The 19,908-nt window shown below is 47.8% G+C and overlaps 1 protein-coding gene across 1 annotated transcript in view; it reads left to right on the top strand.

Moving 5' to 3' along the window:
- The window catches only part of rsf1a (remodeling and spacing factor 1a), a 137,503-nt gene that overhangs the window by 80,037 nt on the left and 37,558 nt on the right, over positions 1–19,908 (top strand). Inside the window, exons 3-6 of the mRNA XM_070892568.1 lie at positions 6,075–6,167; positions 11,282–11,487; positions 14,270–14,424; positions 16,590–17,956. Of these exons, the coding sequence (XP_070748669.1) occupies positions 6,075–6,167; positions 11,282–11,487; positions 14,270–14,424; positions 16,590–17,956 (1,821 nt within the window). The remainder of the gene's footprint in view (positions 1–6,074; positions 6,168–11,281; positions 11,488–14,269; positions 14,425–16,589; positions 17,957–19,908) is intronic.

Below are 19,908 nucleotides of genomic sequence, written 5' to 3'. Positions count from 1 at the left end.
AAGCCTTTTGGGATGTGATAAGCTGCCAGTCATGACAAAAGTAGAGATATAAACAACAAAAGTCAACTTGAAATGTAAACTAAGAGCAAAAAATTCTGCCGATACACAGTAGATATGTCGGCCTCTGAGGAGAGGAAAAGTAGCAGTGTCTTTGGCAGACATCCGTCCTCAGTTATTCTAATTTCATGATGTACGTGGAACATTTCTTGTCGATCAGGGTCTGCTTGTTCGTTGCTTGTAGCAGCTGAGGAGGGAGGAACGTCCATGTTTATCCAACAATAGATTGTCTGGGTCAGCGAGACCACGAGGTGAATTGATGAATGTGGGCTGCGAATATCTCGAGGGCAGGCTCCTGTTCCATAGAATCATAGAAATTTACAGCACAGAAGGAGGCCATTTCAGCCCATCGTGTCCACGTCGGCTGACAAAAAGCCACCCAGCCTAATCTCACTTTCCAGCTCTTGGTCCGTAGCCCTGCAGGTTACGGCATTTCAAGTGCACATCCAAGTACTTTTTAAATGTGCTGACGGTTTCTGCCTCTACCACCCTTTCACGCAGTGAGTTCTAGATCCCCACCACCCTCTAGGGGAAGCAGAGTGTCAGGGTAAACGGGTCCTTTTCAGAATAGAAACATAGAAAATAGGTGCAGGAGTAGGCCATTCGGCCCTTCGAGCCTGCACCACCATTCAATGAGTTCATGGCTGAACATGCAACTTCAGTACCCCATTCCTGCTTTCTCCCCATACCCCTTGATCCCCCTAGTAGTAAGGACTCCATCTAACTCCTTTTTGAATATATTTAGTAAATTGGCCTCAACAACTTTCTGTGGTAGAGCATTTCACAGGTTCACCACTCAGTGAAGAAGTTTCTCCTCATCTCAGTCCTAAATGGCTTACCCCTTATCCTTAGACTGTGACCCCTGGTTCTGGACTTCCCCAACATTGGGAACATTCTTCCTGCATCTAATCTGTCTAAACCCGTCAGAATTTTAAACGTTTCTATGAGATCCCCTCTCATTCTTCTGAACTCCAGTGAATACAAGCCCAGTTGGTCCAGTCTTTCTTGATAGGTCAGTCCCGCCATCCCGGGAATCAGTCTGGTGAATCTTCGCTGCACTCCCTTAATAGCAAGAATGTCCTTCCTCAAGTTAGGAGACCAAAACTGTACACAATACTCCAGGTGTGGCCTCACCAAGGCCCTGTACAACTGTAGCAACACCTCCCTGCCCCTGTATTCAAATCCCCTCGCTATGAAGGCCAACATGCCATTTGCTTTCTTAACTGCCTGGCAGGCAGTGACGAGTGAGGTGCCGCAGGGCTCGGTGCTGGGACCCCAGCTCTTTACAATATACATTAATGATTTAGATGAAGGAATTGCGTGTAATATCTCCAAGTTTGCAGATGACACTAAACTGGGTGGCAGTGTGAGCTGTGAGGAGGACGCCAAGAGGCTGCAGGGTGACTTGGACAGGTTAGGTGAGTGGGCAGACGCATGGCAGATGCAGTATAATGTGGATAAATGTGAGGTTATCCACTTTGGTGGCAAAAACACAAAGGCAGAATATTATCTGAATAGCGGCAGATTAGGAAAAGGGGATGTGCAACGAGACCTGGGTGTCATGGTACATCAGTCATTGAAACTGGCATGCAGGTACAGTAGGCGGTGAAGGCGGCAAATGTTTGCATTCATAGCTAGGGGATTTGAGTATAGGAGCAGGGAGGTCTTACTGCAGTTGTACAGGGCCTTGGTGAGGCCTCACCTGGAATATTGTGTTCAGTTTTGGTCTAATCTGAGGAAGGATATTCTTGCTATTTAGGAGTGCAGCGAAGGTTCACTAGACTGATTCCCGGGATGACAAGACTGACATATGAGGAGAGACTGGATTGACTGGGCCTGTATTCACTGGAGTTTAGAAGGATGAGAGGGGATCTCATAGAAACATATAAAATTCTGACAGGCCTGGACAGGTTAGATGCAGGAAGAATGTTCCCGATGTTGGGGAAGTCCAGAACCAGGAGACATAGTCTAAAGATAAGGGGTAAGCCATTTAGGACTGAGATGAGGAGAAACTTCTTCACTCAGAGTTGTTAACCTGTGGAATTCCCTACTGCAGAGAGTTGTTGATGCCAGTTCAAGATATATTCAAGAGGGAGTTCGATATGGCCCTTACGGCTAAAGGGATCAAGGGGTATGGAGAGAAAGCAGGAAAGGGGTACTGAGTTGAATGATCAGCCATGATCTTATTGAATGGTGGTGCAGGCTCAAAGGGCCGAATGGCCTACTCCTGCACCTATTTTCTGTTTCTATGTAAACCTCCTCCCAATTGCTTTAAATCTATGTTTGTTGTTTGTTGACCCCTCTGCTAAGGAAAATAGGTTTTTCCTAACCACTCTATCTTGGCCCCTCATCATTCTATGTCCCCCCAGCCTCCTCTGTTCCGAAAAAAAACAAACCCGGCCTATCCAATCTTTCCTTATCACTAAAATTCTCCAGTCCAGGCAACATCCTTGTAAATCCCCATTCTTGTGCAATCACATCTTTCCTGTAATGTGACCAGAACTGAACCCAGTACTCTAGCTGTGACTTAACTAGTGTTTTATACAGTTTAAGCATAACCCCCCTGCTCTTATATTGTATGCCTTGGCTAATAAAGACAAGTATTCCCATATGCCTTCTTAACCACCTTATCTACCTGGCCTGCTACCTTGAGGGATCTGCAGACATGCACTCCAAGGTCCCTTTGTTCCTCCATTTAATGCGTATTCCCTTTCCTTGTTGGCCCTCCCCCAATGCATTACCTCACACTTCTCCAGATTGAATTCCATTTGCTACTGTTCTGACCACCTGACCAGTTGATTGATATCTTCCTGCAGTCTACAGCTTCCTTCTTCATTATCAACCACACAATCTAGTTTAGTGTCATCTGCAAACTTTTTAATCATACCTCCAACATTCAAGTCTAAATCATTGATATATAAGCAGAGGGACCTCGTAATGAGCCGAGAAGGTAGTAAACAGTCTTCCAGTCACACAAACATCCATCTACCATTACCAGTGTACGGCCGTAGTTTATTCCTAGTTTTCCCTTCCTCTCCCCTCTCCACACTGGTACAGACATGAGTTCAGATCCCAGCACAGCAGCTGGGGAAATTGAAATTCCGGTAATTAAATAAATCTGGAATAAAAAGCTAGTATCAGCAATGGTCACCATGAAACTACCAGATTGTCGTAAAAACCCATCTGGTTCACTTAATGTCCTTTTAGGGGAGGAAATCTGCCGCCCTTACCCGGTCTGGCCGATATGTGACTCCAGACCCACAGCAATGTGTGGTTGGCTCTTCACTGCCGTCTGAGATGGCCCAGCGAACCACTGCGTTGTATCAAACCGCTAGGAAAACACCACACTGGCTGCAGTGGTTACAGAAGGCGGCTCACCACCACCTTCTCCAGAGCAACTAGGGATAGGCAATAAATGCTGATCTTGCCAACGACACCCACATCCAATGAATGAATCATTTAAAAGAAAAGAAATTGCCCACTAGGCTTCCGGCCGAGATCGTTCCCGTGAAATATAAGATGATTGGAGAGATTATACGCCGAGCAGTGCCAGTGTGTTCAGCTTGTATGGTGTTTAGTAATTACAGACGTGGATTGTCAAAGCTTGTGTCTCTGCTATTAAGCAGGCAGGTGGCCTGTTGTGAGGTCAATGCCCCCTTTTGCATGTCACTAGGATACTAGTCTGGGCAGGATATCCCCACTCTGTTTTCCCCTCCACCTGTGGGAAGATGCTGCAAGACTGTACTTTGCAACCTCCTTCCTTCTCCCATCTGGACTGTGAGCTGGGCCAACGGCTTGCTCATGAAGTATGTATTCGTGCGCTGCCTGCAGTGCCACTACTCATTTTGTTTTTCTTCTGTAAGCCTCTACTTGACATCCCTGAATATATTAAAATAAATCACCCCCCCCCCCTTCCAAGTTTTGTTCACCCGAAGGAGCTTCCTCATGGAGCCGTAAACTAGAGGTGATCCAAAACTCGGCTGCCCCGTGTCCTAACTCGCAGCAAGTCCCGCTCGCCCATCACCCTCTGTACTCGCTGACCTACATTGGCTCCCGGTTAAGCAACGTCTCGATTTCAAAATTCTCCTCCTGGTTTTCAAATCGCTTCATGGCCTCGCCCCTCCCTATCGCTGTAATCTCCTCCAGCCCCACAATCCCCCGAGATCTCTGCGCTCTTCTAATTCTGTCCTCCTGAGCATTCCTGATTATAATCACTCGACCATCGGTGGCCGTGCCTTCTGTTGCCTTGGCCCCAAGCTCTGGAAACATAGAAACATAGAAAGTAGGTGCAGGAGCAGGCTATTCAGCTCTTTGAGCCTGCACCACCTTTCAATATGATCATGGCTGATCATGCAACTTCAATACCCCATTCCTGCCTAAACCTCTCTGGCTCTCTACCTCTCTTTCTTCCTTGAATACACTCCTTAAAACCTACGTCTTTGACCAAGCTTTTGGTCACCTGCGCTGATTTCTACTTATGCGGCTCGGTGTCAAATTTTTATCTCATAATACTCCTGTGAAGCGCCTTGGAACGTCTCACTATGTTTAAGGCGCTATACAAATACACGTTGTTGTATTCGTGCAGAGCCACAACTCATTTTGTTTTTCTTCTGTATGTCCCTCCTTGACATCCCTGACTATATTAAAATAAATCACCCCCTCACCTCCATGTTTGGTTCTACCGAGGGAGCTGCCTCAGACTGCCGTACTGGTCCACGGGCGCTGGGTACTGCCCAGTAACTCAGTGGATGGGGCAATCCTTCACGACTGAGCCCAGATAGTGAGTCAAATTGTTTCCCCCCTGGCTTGGAGAGTCTAGAACTAGGGATCACAGTCTCAGGATAAGGGGTCAGTCAGCCTTTTAGGACTGAGATGAGGAGGAATGTCTTCACTCGGTGGACCCCGGAGGGCTGTGGATGCTGAGCCGTTGAGTATATTCAAGGCTGAGATCGATAGATTTCAGTCACCAAGGGAATCGAGGGATATGGGGATCGGGCGAGAAAGAGATCAGCCATGATTTTACTGAATGGCGAAGCGGACTCGAGGGCCCGTATGTCCGACTCCTATTTCTTATGTTCTAAGGCTGCTCAGCTGTGATGTGCATCACAGCCATGCTCAGTCTTGCCCCAATATGCATCATAATTTCTGCATCATCATCATCATAGGCAGTCTCTCGTATCGAGGATGACTTGCTTCCAAGCCAAAAAAGGACGAGTTCACAGATGTTCCAATGAAGGACCTAATATTCCAGATCCAGAACTACATCCTGAAGGGTGGAAGATGCCTGTGTGTGGATTTTTTTTAACGTGGGGTGACCGTTGCACACCAGCCACCACACGGGCTTGACAGAGCTAGGTCTTGGTCCTATGGCGAGGGTTATCCAAGACAACGAGAGATCTGCTCTGCTGCACGGACCTAGTGCGCGCACACACATATCGCAGTGTGGGCTGGCCCGTGCTGCCTTTGGTCCCAAACTCACGCCTGTCCCGGGCCCCGATCACGTCGCTCTACAGTCTCTCGCCGCTCCTTCGCCCTGATCGCCTTGACCTCCCTGCTCCTGCTGTATCCGCGCACTCACCAATCACCCACCTGGACCTTGGTGACGTCACTTTTCGCTGCCGTCACCCTCCTGCACCAGCTCGCGCTGCTCCTTGAAGTAGTATGCTCCAGGCTGCCGCTCACCGCTCCTTATGGTAGGAGGTCACCGGATCACAAGTCGGGAGCTGACCCAGCCGATTATCTCGCATGCGGCCTGTGTGGGCGGCGATAGTCCTTGCAGCCCAGAAGGAGGCCATTTGGCCCACTCTGCCTGTGCCGGCTTTTTGAAAGTCTCCCCTCGTGACCACACAGGTTGGGAATTGATCCCATGACCTGGTTTATGTGGCTTGGTTGCACGTTGCCTTCACCAGCTAAAATCAAACTTTTAATTATTCTGTGTTAATGGTTTTTGTTTCATGTTGGTTTTTAAAATTTCTGACTTAAAGGTAACCAGCACATTGACTTTTTTTTTAAAATAGATTTGCCTGGAATACAACAATACTTGGGCCTGGGAGATGGAAAAAATTGGATACACCGAGATGGACGCTGAATGCAAAGTTGGCCTCTTAAAGGTAATTTCTGAACAACAAGCAATTGTTCGACAGGAACTGTGTGCACAAGCGTTCAGCTGTTAACACAAAATGCAGTGTATAAAGGTGTTAAAGTCGTTTGGTCAGGGGCCCAGGGGCAGCATGGGTCAGCCCACACTGCGATATGTGTGCGCACTAGGTCCGTGCAGCAGAGAAGGTCTCCAGTCATCCTGGTTAATCCTTGCCACCGGACCAAGACCTAGCTCTGTCAAGCCCCGTGTGGTGGCTGGTGTGCAACGGCCACCACACGTTAAAAAAAATCCACGCACAGGCATCTTCCACCCTTCAGGATGCAGTTTGGGTCCTTCATTCGAAACGCCTGTGAACTCGTCCTTTTTTGGCGTGGCAGCAAGTCATCCTCGTTTCGATGATGATGAAAGGATGGAAGACGAGAACCTAGTCTTTAGTTGCTTACAAGCCTTTATTTATAGAGACGCACATTGCATACTGTGCACCAATATTCCCTGTTCTGTGCGGCCATTTCGTTTGCGCATGGTGTCTTTAAATTTCTGCGCGTGCGCGGTACTTACAATGGGGGAAGTCGACGAGTGACATGCACGGGACCTTTCCCATCGCTGCGCGGCCCTGCACCCTGGAGGGAGCGTTGCTGTGCATGCTGAAGCAATGTTCCCCCCAACTTTTTTTCTCCTGGATGCGCATCTCCTTTAAGGGGCTGCGCAGCCCATTCGCAGCTTCGCGCATGCGCGAGTTTAGCCTTTGAAAAGCTGGGCCTGGGCTGCACGGGAACAGCAGAGGCTCGCAGCTTAGAAGTAGCATTGCCCCAAGATTAGCTTGCAGCCTTTCCCCAGTCTATAACACAACAACTTGTATTTATAAAGTGCCTTTAATATAGTTGCCTCCGTGGTGCAAGGGTCAAGGATGTCTCCGAGCGGGTGCAGGACATTCTGAAAAGGGAGGGTGAACAGCCAGTTGTCATGGTGCATTTAGGTACCAACGATATAGGTTAAAAAACGGGATGAGGTCCTACAAGACGAATTTAGGGAGCGAGGAGCTAAATTTAAAAAGTATGACCTCAAAAGTAGTAATCTCAGGATTGCTACCAGTGCCATGTGCTAGTCAGAGTAGGAATCGCAGGATAGCTCCGATGAATACGTGGCTTGAGGAGTGGTGCAGAAGGGAGGGATTCAAATTCCTGGGACATTGGAACCGGTTCTGGGGGAGGTGGGACTAGTACAAACTGGACGGTCTGCACCTGGGCAGGACCGGAACCAATGTCCTAGCAGGAGTGTTTGCTAGAGCTGTTGGGGGAGGAGTTAAACTAATACGGCAGGGGGATGGGAACCTATGCAGGGAAATAAAATGGAGGCAGAAGCAAAAGATCGAAAGGAGAATAGTAAAAGTGGAAGGCAGAGAAACGCAAGGGAAAAAACTAAATGGGCCACATTACAGCAAAATTCTAAAGGGGCAAAGGGTGTTAATAAGACATGCCTGAAGGCTCTCTGCCTCAATGTGAGGAGTATTTGGAATAAGGTGGACGAATTAACTGCGCAGACAGCAGTTAACGGATATGATGTAATTGGCATCACGGAGACGTGGCTCCAGGGTGACCAAGGCTAGGAACTCAACATCCAGGGGTATTCAACATTCAGGAAGGATAGGCAGAGAGGAAAAGAAGGTGGGGTGGCATTGCTGGTTAGAGAAAATTAATGCAATAGTAAGGAGGGACATTAGTTTGGATGATGTGGAATCGTTATGGGTGGAGCTACGGAATACCAAAGGGCAGAAAACGCTAGTGGGAGTTGGGGACAGCATCAAACAAGAAATTAGGGATGTGTGCAATAAAGGTACAGCAGTTATCATGGGCGACTTTAATCTACATGTTGATTAGGCTACTCAAACTGGTAACAATGCGGTGGAGGAGGATTTCCTGGAGTGTATTAGGATGGTTTTCCAGACCAATATGTCGAGGAACCAACTAGAGAGCTGGCCATCCTAGACTGGGTGATGTGTAATGAGAAAGGACTAATTAACAATCTTGTTGTGCGAGGCCCCTTGGGGAAGAGTGACCATAATATGTAGAATTCTTTATTAAGATGGAGAGTGACACAGTCAATTCGGAAACTAGGGTCCTGAACTTAAGGAAAGGTAACTTCGACGATATGAGGCGTGAATTGGCTAGAATAGACTGGCAGAGGATACTTAAAGGGTTGATGGTGGATAAGCAATGGCAAACATTTAAAGATCACATGGATGAACTTCAGTAATTGTACATTCCTGTCTATAGTAAAAATAAAACGGGGAAGATGGCTCAACCGTGGCTAACAAGGGAAATTAAGGATAGTGTTAAAACCAAGGAAGAGGCAACAAACCTGAGGACTGGGAGAAATTTAGAATTCAACAGAGGAGGACTAAGGGTTTAATTAAGAGGGGGAAAATAGAGTACGAGAGGAAGCTTGCAGGGAACATAAAAACTGACTGCAAAAGCTTCTATAAATATGTGAAGAGAAAAAGATTAGTGAAGACAAACGTAGGTCCCTTGCAGTCGGATTCAGGTGAATTTATAATGGGGAACAAAGAAATGGCAGACCAATTGAACAAATACTTCGGTTCTGTCTTCACGAGGGAAGACACAAATAACTTTCCGAATGTACTAGAGGACCGAGGGTCTAGTGAGAAGGAGGAACTGAAGGAGATCCTTAACAGGCGGGAATTTGTGTTAGGGAAATTGATGGGATTGAAGGCCGATAAATCCCCGGGGGCTGATAGTCTGCATCCCAGAGTACTTAAGGAAGTGGCCCTAGAAATAGTGGATGCATTGGTGATCATTTTCCAACAGTCTATCGACTCTTGATCAGTTCCTATGGAGGGTAGCTAATGTAACACCACTTTTTAAAAAAGGAGGAAGAGAGAACACGAGTAATTATAGACCGGTTAGCTTGACATCAGTGGTGGAGAAAATGTTGGAATCAATTATTAAAAATGAAATGGCAGCGCATTTGGAAAGCAGTGACAGGATCAGTCCAAGTCCGCATGGATTTACGAAAGAGAAATCATGCTTGACGAATCTTCTGGAATTTTTTGAGGCTGTAACTAGCAGAGTGGACAAGGGAGAACCAATGGATGTGGTGTATTTGGACTTTCATAAGGCTTTTGACAAGGTCTAACACAAGAGATTGGTGTGCAAAATCAAAGCACATGGTACTGGGGGCAGTGTACTGACGTGGATAGAGAACTGGTTGGCAGACAGGAAACAGAGAGTCGGGATAAACGGGTCCTTTTCAGAATGGCAGGCAGTGACTAGTGGGGTGCCGCAGGGCTCAGTGCTGGGACCCCAGCTCTTTACAATATACATTAATGATTTAGATGAAGGAATTGAGTGTAATAGCTCCAAGTTTGCAGATGACACTAAACTGGGTGGCGGTGTGAGCTGTGAGGAGGATGCTAAGAGGCTGCAGGGTGACTTGGACAGGTTAGGTGAGTGGGCAAACGCATGACAGATGCAGTATAATGTGGATAAATGTGAGGTTATCCATTTTGTGGGCAAAAACACGAAGGCAGAATATTATCTGAATGGTGGCAGATTAGGAAAAGGGGAGGTGCAACGAGACCTGGTTCTCATGGTTCATCAGTCATTGAAAGTTGGCATGCAGGTACAGCAGGCGGTGAAGAAGGCAAATGATATGTTGGCCTTCATAACTAGGGGATTTGAGTATAGGAGCAGGGAGGTCTTACTGCAGTTGTACAGGGCTTTAGTGAGGCCTCACCTGGAATATTGTGTTCAGTTTTGGTCTCCTAATCTGAGGAAGGACTATTGAGGGAGTGCAGCGAAGGTTCACCAGACTGATTCACGGGATGGCTGGACTGTCATATGAGGAGAGACTGATCAACTAGGCCTTTATTCACTGGAGTTTAGAAGGATGAGAGGGGATCTCATAGAAACGTATAAGCTTCTGACAGGACTGGACAGGTTAGATGCAAGAAGAATGTTCCCGATGTTGGGGAAGTCCAGAACCAGGGGACACAGTCTTCGGACTGAGATGAGGAGAGACTTCTTCACTCAGAGAGTTGTTAACCTGTGGAATTCCCTGCTGCAGAGAGTTGTTGATGACAGGTCATTGGATATATTCAAGAGGGAGTTAGATATGGCCCTTACGGCTAAAGGGATCAAGGGGTATGGAGAAAAAGCAGGAAAGAGGGACTGAGGGAGTGATCAGCCATGATCATATTGAATGGTGGTGCAGGCTCGAAGGGCCGAATGGCCTACTCTTGCATCTATTTTCTATGTTTCTATGTAAAACATCCCATCGTAGATGGAGCATAAAATGAGCAAAATTGAAACCTCTTCTATTAACTGCCTGTAATAATTATCATGATCATAGGCCATTCAGCCCTTCGAGCCTGTTCTGCCATTCAATGAGATCATGGCTGATCTGTGACCTGACTCCATATACCCGCCTTCGCCCCATTGTAAACTATTAACAAACACTCTTAAAACTGTAACTTTGACTCTGAAGTGGCCCAACAAGCCACTCGGTTTTGCAAACTTGGAATGGGCAATAAATGCCGGGCGACGCCCACATCCTGAGAAAAGTAATTAAAAAAAATAAACCTTAGACTGGGGGAGAGAGGGGGGCGGTGCGGGGGCGTGATTCAACGGGCACCATCACATCTCCCACATCTCACTAACAACACATTTTGTCTGTTAAGAGCCTAAGCGAATATTGGCGGGCTACTTGGGAATGGAGGGGGCTGACTCCATTACAGTCTGTCCTGACTCTATACCCTCGCACCCCACACGTCACTGAATAGGGATCGTAGAATTGTAGAAATTTACAGCACGGAAGGAGGCCATTTTGGCCCATCGTGTCCGTCCCGGCCGACAAAGAGCTTATCCAACCTAATCCCACTTTCCAGCTCTTGGTCCGTAGCGTTGTAGGTTACAGCACTTCAAGTGAACCTGGCTGGTTCTTTCCCAGTACCCTCACTCCCTTTCTCCTTCCCCCTTGCCCCGTACAGCTAGCTGCCACCGCCAGTTTTTATCATCACCACCGGCATTGCGATTGGTTAACTCCGCACGGACCTGGAACCTTGTGTCTCCGAGCGATGCGGTCCTAACGAGGTCCTTTCTGTTTCAGTATCTCTGTGAATGTCAGTTTGATGACAACTTAAAATTCAAGAATGTGCTGAATGAAGAGGAGCCAGATGATATGCGCGTCCATCCAATTGGGCGGGACAAGGATGGCCTAATGTACTGGTACCAACTGGACCAAGAGTGCAACGTCCGACTGTACACCGAGGAGCAAGATGACCAAGATGGTTCTTCGTGGAGGCTCATCGTAAGGTACGGCAAGGGCGGGGGAGAGAGTGGATTTTCTGTTCTGAATTTCTTGTGGATAATTTATGCTTTTGGGGGGGGAAATCTGGAGTTGCTCCGTATTGAAATGGGATGGGCAGGCAGCAACTCCACCTTTAGAAAGTGGTCAATTTTAACAGTGCAGGTAAAAAGAAAATCTGGGAATCTGAACAAACAATAAACAGCAAACAAAGAGGAGATTTACGAGGATGTTGCCTGAATTGGAGAAATTTAGCTATGAGGAATGATTGGAAAGACTGGTGTTGTTTTCTTTGGAACAGAGGAGGCTGAGGGGAGACCTTATTGAGGTGTATAAAATTGATGGGGTGGATAGGAAGGACCTATTTCCCTTAGCAGAGGGGCCAGTAATCAGGGGGCACAGATTTAAAGTAATTGGTAGGAGGTTTAGAGGAGATTTGAGGTGAAAATCTCTTCACCCAGAGGGTGGTGGGGGTCTGGAACTCACTGCCTGAAAGGGTGGTAGAGGCAGAAACCCTCACCACATTTAAAAAGTACTTGGATGTGCACTTGGAGTGACGTAACCGACAGGGCGACGGACCGAGAGCTGGAAAGTGGGATTAGGCTGGGTAGCGCTTGGTCGGTGGGCACGGACGCGATGGGCCGAAATGGCCTCCTTCGTGCTGTAAATTTCTATCATTCTATGATTCTAACTGTAAACAATGTCATTTAGCGTGCCAAAGAGAAAGACAGGAAGGGCAACCCAAACCCATGACCTTTGCCACCGAGAAGGACCAGGACAAGGGCACCAGGTGCATGGGAACATCGTCCCCGCCAAGTTCCACACACTGTCCTGACTTGGAAATGTATCGGCCGTTTCTTCATCGTCGCTGGGTCACAATCCTGGAACTCCCTCCCTGTAACCGCGTTGTGGGAGCACCTTCACCACACGGACTGCCGCAGTTCAGCCACCACCTGATAATTGCAGCGCATCCCCGTAAAGCCTGAAGCTCCACCAATGCGCTGTCTGAAAGGGTGGTAGAAGCAGATTCAGTAGTAACTTTGACAAAGGATTATGGATATTTACGGAAGGATATACTTGCATTGGAGGCTTTTCAGAGAAGGTTCACTCGGTTGATTCCGGAGATGAGGGGGTTGACTTATGGGGAAAGGTTGAGTCGGTTAGGCCTATAGACATTGGAGTTCAGAAGAATGAAAGGTGATACTATTGAAACATACAAGATAATGAGGGGGCTCGACAAGGTGGATGCAGAGAGGATATTTCCACTCATAGGGGAAACCAAAACTATGGGACATATTCTCAGAATAAGGGTCCGCCTGAGATGAGGAGAAATTTCTTCTCTGTGGGTCGTGAATCTTTGAAATACTCTGCCCCAGAGAGCTGTGGAGGCTGGGTCATTGAATATATTTAAGGCGGAGATAGACAGATCTTTGAACAATAAGTGAGTAAAGGGTTATGGGGAGCAGGCAGGGAAGTGGAGCCGAGTCCATGATCAGATCAGCCATGATCTTATTGAATGGCGGAGCAGGCTCGAGGAGCCAAATGGCCGACTCCTATTATGTTATGATATATCCTTGAAAAAGGAAACATTTGCAGGACTTTGGTGATTGAGCGGGGTAGTGGGACTAATTGGATAGCTCTTTCCACTCAACAGCGATGACTTGCATTTACATAGTGCCTTTAATGTCGTGAAATGTCCCAAGGCGCTTCATAGGAGCGTTATCAAACAAAATTTAAAACCAGGCTAGGTTAAGAAAGACAACAAAAGCTAGGTCATAGAGGTTGGTTTTAAGGAGCATCTTAAAGGAGGAGAGAGAGGCGGAGAGGTTTAGGGAGGGAGTTCCAGAGCTTGGGGCCCAGGCAGCGGAAGGCATGGCCGCCAATGGTGGTATGATTAAAGCAGGGATGCTCAAGAGGCCGGAATTGGAGGAGTGCAGAGGGTTGCGGAGCTGGAGGAGGCGACAGAGATGGAGAGGGGCGAGGGATTTGAAAATGGTGATGAGAATTTAAAAATTAAGGCTTTACCGGGAGTCAATGTAGCTCAGCGTGAACGGGACTTGGTGCAAGTTAGGATATGGGCAGAGATTTGGATGAGCTCAAGTTTATAAAGGTTGGAAAGGGGGAGGCTGGCCAGGAGAGTATAGGAATAGACCAGAGGTAACATGCATGGATGACCCCAAGCCTGGTTGTTCAGGTCTTGCTGGATGTGGGCATGGACTGCTTTATTATCTGAGGAATTACGGGTGGAGCAGGACACTGTGATCAACAGCGAGCAGCCTCACTTCTGACCTGATGGAATCCATACGTGCATTTTCCAGGAGGGATTACTCGAGAAGGATCAAGGGCAGGAATCCTAGCTGATTTTTTTCTCTCTCCTAGTTTGTGATTGGCTTTTCACAGTAGAAATAATGAACCAACCTTAATACTGGGACAAAAGCAAAATACTGCGGATGCTGGAATCTGGAATTAAAACAGAAAATGCTGGAAATATCAGCAGGTCAGGCAGCATCTGTGAAGAGGAAGCAGAGTTAACGTTTCGGGTCGATGACCCCCTCGTCAGAACTTAATACTGGGACATGAGCTTAATCTCAACCGGCCAGAAAACTTGGAAGTGACTCGAAATGATTGTGTTAGCAGACGTGCAAGATTTATGCTTTACGGAGCACACTGCAATTATCTGTTCTTCCGCTGGCCTATTTCTCTAAGAACATTTCTGAATGATTATCAGAATGATTATTGAACCCACAGCAATATGGTCACAGCGTGTGTCCGTGAATCTTATTTTCCCAGGGATCGCAATGAATTGGCTGAAACACTGCAACTGCTTAAAGCCCAGATAGATCCAGCATTGTTGATCAAGTTTATGCAGGGAGATGGATCGTCTCGTGCTAGCCCTGCACCAGAAGACGACGAGAATAAGAAAGAACTTGAAGAGCATCTGGAAGGTAACTTTTCTCTACTACAAATGTTGACTCCGGGCCGGGGAGGGGGTGTGTGGGACGGGGGGCAGAGATGTATCGTCAATATCTCCCTCAACTGGCCATTCATGTGTGGACTCGGATACTGGTTGTCGGTATCTATGGGAGGGAGCGTGAGCCACCACTGTCTAACCTGATCCTCCAGTGCCAGTTGTGGTTCAGTCGGTAGCAGTCTCGCCAGAAGGTTGTGGGTTCAAGTCCCACACCAGAGACCCGAGCACAAAATCCAGGCTGACACTCCCCAGTGCCAGTGCCGAGGGAGCGCTGCACTGTCGGAAGTGCCGTCTTTCGGATGGGACATTAAACCGAGGCTCCGTCTGCTCTCTCAGGTGGACGTAAAAGATCCCGTGACACTATTTCGAAGAAGAGCAGGGAAGTTCTCCCTGGTGCCCTGCCCAATAGTTATCCCTCAACCAACAGCACAAAAATAGCTTATCACATTGCTAATTGTGGGAGCTTGCTGTGTGCAAATTGGCTGCCACGTTTCCCACATTACAACAGTGACTACACTCCAAAAAGTACTTTATTGGCTGTAAAGCACTTTGGGACTTCCTGTGGTAGTGAAAGGCCCTATATAAATGCATGTCTTTCTCCTTGCCAAACATCCACTCCCACAAACATTCCAGTAGGGTTGTTGGAGACCAGTTAGGAGCAGGAACCTTGGTTTGTGGTTTTTCTGTGCAGCCTATGGATGTTGTGATTAGACGGAGCATTCCTTCTGCAGGCTTGGCTGAGCTCCACTAACTATAAAGGCTGGGGGATGAGGTGGGGCGATTGAACGTGCATCTTTTTTGTCTGCATAGCTCCATCGGAGTGAGCCCTAATTATATTTTTTCTTTTTTCTTCTGCTCAAGTGCTGAAGAAGGCGCGCGCGCTCCTGTCTTGCAAGTCTGAGTGGATAATATGTGCTCCCCAGGTTTTCCCCCAATTAATTCCCGGGGTTCCAATTCTGCCTCCCGCTGTTGATACATCTTGCTGCAGTGGTGCACACCAACATTTGGCATCAATTTGTGTCCTGGGATTTAATTAATTGGAGACTAATGAGCATCTTAATTTTACCATCCCACCTGATCTGTGTCTTTGTTGCTGATTTGCGTCTCATCACTGGAGTGGTAGCATAGTGATTGTCACTGGACTAGTATTCCAGAGGCCGAGACTCCAGACCCACATCAATGTCGTTGCCTCTTAACTGGCCCTCTGAAACGGCCTAGCAAGTCGCTCAGTTTTCCAGAAGGCGGCTCACCGCCACCTTCTCGAGAGCAATTGGGGATGGGCAATAAATGCTGGCCTTGCCAGTGACGCCCACATCCTGTGAATCAACAAGCCCCCCCTCCCCCCAGTTAACTCTGATGTCTAGTGTGTCTTGAGCCTCATTTCCCTCCCTTTTGGCTCCATATTGTGTGTGCCTTATTTTCAAATCCCTCCATGGCCTCGCCCCTCCCTATCTCTGTAACCTCCTCCAGCCCCCTCCCGGGATGTCTGCGCTCCTCTAATTCTGCCCTCCTGAGCATCCCTGATTATAATTGCTCAAGCATTGGTGGCCGTGTCTTCTGTTGCCTCGGCCCCAAGCTCTGGAACTCCCTGCCTAAACCCTCCTTCAAGATGCTCCTTAAAACCTACCTCTTTGACCAAGCTTTAGGCCACCTACGCTAATTTCTACTTATAGCAGCTTGGTGTCAAATTTTGAATCTCGTAATACCCCTGTGAAGCGTCTTGGGACATTTCACTATGCATTATAGTGTATCTTTGTAGTAGGTCCATGATTGGAAGACAAAAGATCTAGACTAGCTTTTAAGGGAGTGCTCATTATTGGAGGTGCCGCCTTCCAGTTAAAACCAAGCCCTCATCTAGATCAAATGCCCACTGAACACCCCACGGTACTATTTGAAGAGCAGGCTGTACTGAATGTGTCATGGCCAACCTTCCTCCAACAACCAGCATCGCCATCGATCAGATTAGCTGATCCTTTATCTCCTTGCTGTTTGTGAGGCTTCGCTGCTGCGTTTGCCCACTGCAGCAATTTGTCGTACGTGTAAAACGTTATTGAGAGATGCGTTGAGGCGTTGCATAGTTGCAAGCTTTTATTTCTCTGATTAACATCTTGTATATATATTTTCTTAAATTTTGAACAGAAGAAATAAATATAGGCAAGACACTAGAAGGGCAGCAGAAGGAACCGGAGATGGTCACAAAGTCAAACCCAGCATCTCCTCCCACATCTACCTCTCCAGAAAATGAAGAAAAGGTCCAGGTAGCCAAGAGGGAGCAAGGCGCAGATGTCTTCAAGATCGAGCAGACAGTGAAGATAGAGGAACCTGCGTCAGAAAACACAGATGGGAAAGTTGATGGTCCTAAACTAACCAAAGAAAACAATCTCGAGAAAATGAGTAAGCCCACTGAAGGCGATAGCAAAGCCGACAAAGTAGAACTGACTAGTCTGAAGGGCTCGGGCGATAGAAAAGATTGCACTGATAAATTGGCAGCTTTGGAGCGCGAGAAACTGGAAATCAGCATCAAGGTGGAACCTGTCGACGATGTCAAAGAGAAATCCTCGGAGGAGCTCGAAAGGGCCCTGAAAAACGTCAAGCAAGCGAAACTCCCGGTGAAAAAGCGGGAGATTAAGTTGATGGAGGACTACGACAGCACAGTCAAGGGGCCCCTGAGCAAGCCAATGGCCCCCATCAAAGAGCCGCTAAAGGAAGCCACGAAAGCGGAAGGCGAGGCAGTGAAGCAGGCGCCCGAGGAGAAGGCGGAGGGGAAGCAGCTGGTGAACGGCGAGGTCGCTGCCGCGCCCCAGCTGAACAACCACAAAACCGAAGAGGGCAAGGCGGAGGCTCCTGCTCCCGAGAAGACGGAGCAGAGCAGGAAGAAGCCAGAGCCCGAAGTCGAGCGCCCGACGAAAGAGGAGGAAAACGGCATCGACGGGGCGAGCCAGAAGGACTGCGGTTTGCCGGCGAGCGTTAACCGGGAGAATCACGTCGGCGGCAACAAAGTCGAGGCGATCCAGAACTTCACGCCGAAGGCGAAAGTTGCAGACCGGGTGGATCCCCCAGAGCTCGGGAAGCCCCCCGAGGAAGCGAGGTCAGCGCGTGAGGAGGAAGAGGATTCGTCAAAGACTTCCTTAGATGCCAAGCGCTCGGACACGGCAACCCCCGACAAAAATCAGCCGGGTCTCGCCAAAGGCGCGGAGGGGGAATGCGCCGAGCGGGTGATGCCGAGGAGGACGAGAGCGTCCCTGAGGCAGCAAGCGCCTGAGAAGGCTTTGGAGGAAGCAGCGGCCCAGAAGGTCGAGCAGGTGGAAGAGAAAGAGGAGAGCGAGCCCAGCGGAGCACGGTGCCTGAGGAGGTCGCTGAGAATATCCAAGCCCACGGTGAAAGTGACGGAGAACCAGGAGAAGAAAGTGAGCAAGCGGGGGGAAGAATCGTCGCCTCAGAGTCCAGAGAAGGATGAGAATCAGGGAAAGGCGGAGAAAGATTCCTCGATGGCAAGAGGAACAAAGGTACGGTGATTTGTTACTTTAAAAAAAAAAATCCAAGAAACATTTTGTCGCATTGAGGTAATAGAAGTGAACACAAGAACATAAAAAATATAAGCAGGAGTCGGCCATTTTGACCCTCGAACCACGATTCAATACGATCATGGTTGATCTGATCTTGGCCTCAACTCCACTTTCCCGCCCGCTCCCCATAACCCTTGACTCCCTTATCGCTCAAAAAATCTGTATCTCCGCCTTAAATATATTCAATGGCCCAACCTCCACAGCTCTCTGGGGCAGAGAATTCCACAAATTCATGAACCCCTGAGAGAAGAAATTCCTCCTCATCGCTGGTTAGTGCACTAGAACTCTTGATACAGATTGCAAGCCTTGTTAAACAGAACTTGTAGTCACGTGTGTAGTATTGGCAAACCAGAAAAAAATTGAGGTTCAGTCTAGTTTGCCCCCAGAAGAGAGATTTTAAGTGACAGCTGGGTTAGAGTCGTCAACAAAAGTTTTGAGCACAATTTATTTGAAAAGCCCATAGAAGTTTACAGCACAAAAGAAGGCCTATTGTGCCAGCTCTATGGACGGACCAGTAACGGGCCTCCATGCATCAGAAACTCTGCATTTGGAGTGTTGCAATTGTAAAGAACTTACTGAGACAGTTTTAAGAATTAATTCTTGACTCTCGGCATCACTAGCAAGGCCAGCATTTACTACCCATCCCTAGTTGTCCTTGAGAACCACCGCCTTGAACCGCTGCAGTCCGTGTGATGAAGGTACTCCCACAGCGCTGTTGAGTAGGAAGTTCTAGGATTTTGACCCAGTGACGATGAAGGAACAGCCGATATATTTTTTGAGGAGGTAACCAGGAGGATCGATGAGGGTAGTGCGTATGATGTAGTGTATATGAACTTTAGCAAAGCTTTTGATGAGGTCCCACATAGCAGACTGGTCACAAAAGTAAAAGCCCATGGGATCCAGGGCAAAGTGACAAGTTGGATCCAAAATTGGCTGAGGCAGGAAGCAAAGGGTAATGGTTGATGGGTGTTTTTGTGACTGGAAGGATGTTTCCAGTGGAGTTCCGCAGGGCTCAACCATGTCCCTTGCTTTTTGTGATATACATCAATGATCTAGACTTGAATATAGGGGGTATGATTAAGAAGTTTGCAGATGATACTAAAATCGGCTGTGTGGTTGATAATGAAGAAGAAAGCTGCGGACTGCAGGAAGATAGCAATCAATTGGTCAGGTGGGCAGAACAGTGGCATTTAATCCAGAGAAGTGTGAGGTAATGCATTTGGGGAGGGCTAACCAGGAAAGGGAATACACATTAAATGGTAGGACACTGAAGTGTAGAGGAACAAAGTGACCTTGGACTGCATGTCCACAGATCCCTGAAGGTAGCAAGCCAGGTGGATAAGGTGGTTAAGAAGGCATACGGAATACTTGCCTTTATTAGCCGAGGCATGGAATACAAGAGCAGGGAGGTTATGCTTGAACTGTCTAAAACACTGGTTAGGTCACAGCTGGAGTACTGCTGCAGTTCTGGTCACCGCATTACAGGAAGGTTGTGATTTCACTGGAGAGGGTGCAGAGGAGATTTACGAGGATGTTGCCAGGAGTGGAGAATCGTTAAGCTATGAGGACAGATTAGATAGGCTGGGTCTGTTTTCATTGGAATAGAGGAGGCTGAGGGAAGACCTCATTGAGGTGTATAAAATTATGAGGGGCTTAGATATAGTGGCTAGAAAGGATCTATTTTCCTTTAGCAGAGGGGTAAATAACCAAGGTTTAGATTTAAAGTAATTGGGGGGAGGTTTAGAGGGGATTTGAGGGGAAATTTTTTCACTCAGTGGGAGGTAGAAACCCTCACCACATTTAAAAAGTACTTGGATGTGCACCTGAAGTGCTGTAACCCACAGGGCAAAGGACCTCGAGCTGGAAAAGTGGGATTAGGCTGGATAGCCTCT

Source organism: Pristiophorus japonicus, chromosome 10 (genome assembly GCF_044704955.1).
Source record: "Pristiophorus japonicus isolate sPriJap1 chromosome 10, sPriJap1.hap1, whole genome shotgun sequence".
NCBI lineage: Eukaryota > Metazoa > Chordata > Chondrichthyes > Pristiophoridae > Pristiophorus > Pristiophorus japonicus.
This window is presented reverse-complemented; position numbering and strand designations above follow the sequence as displayed.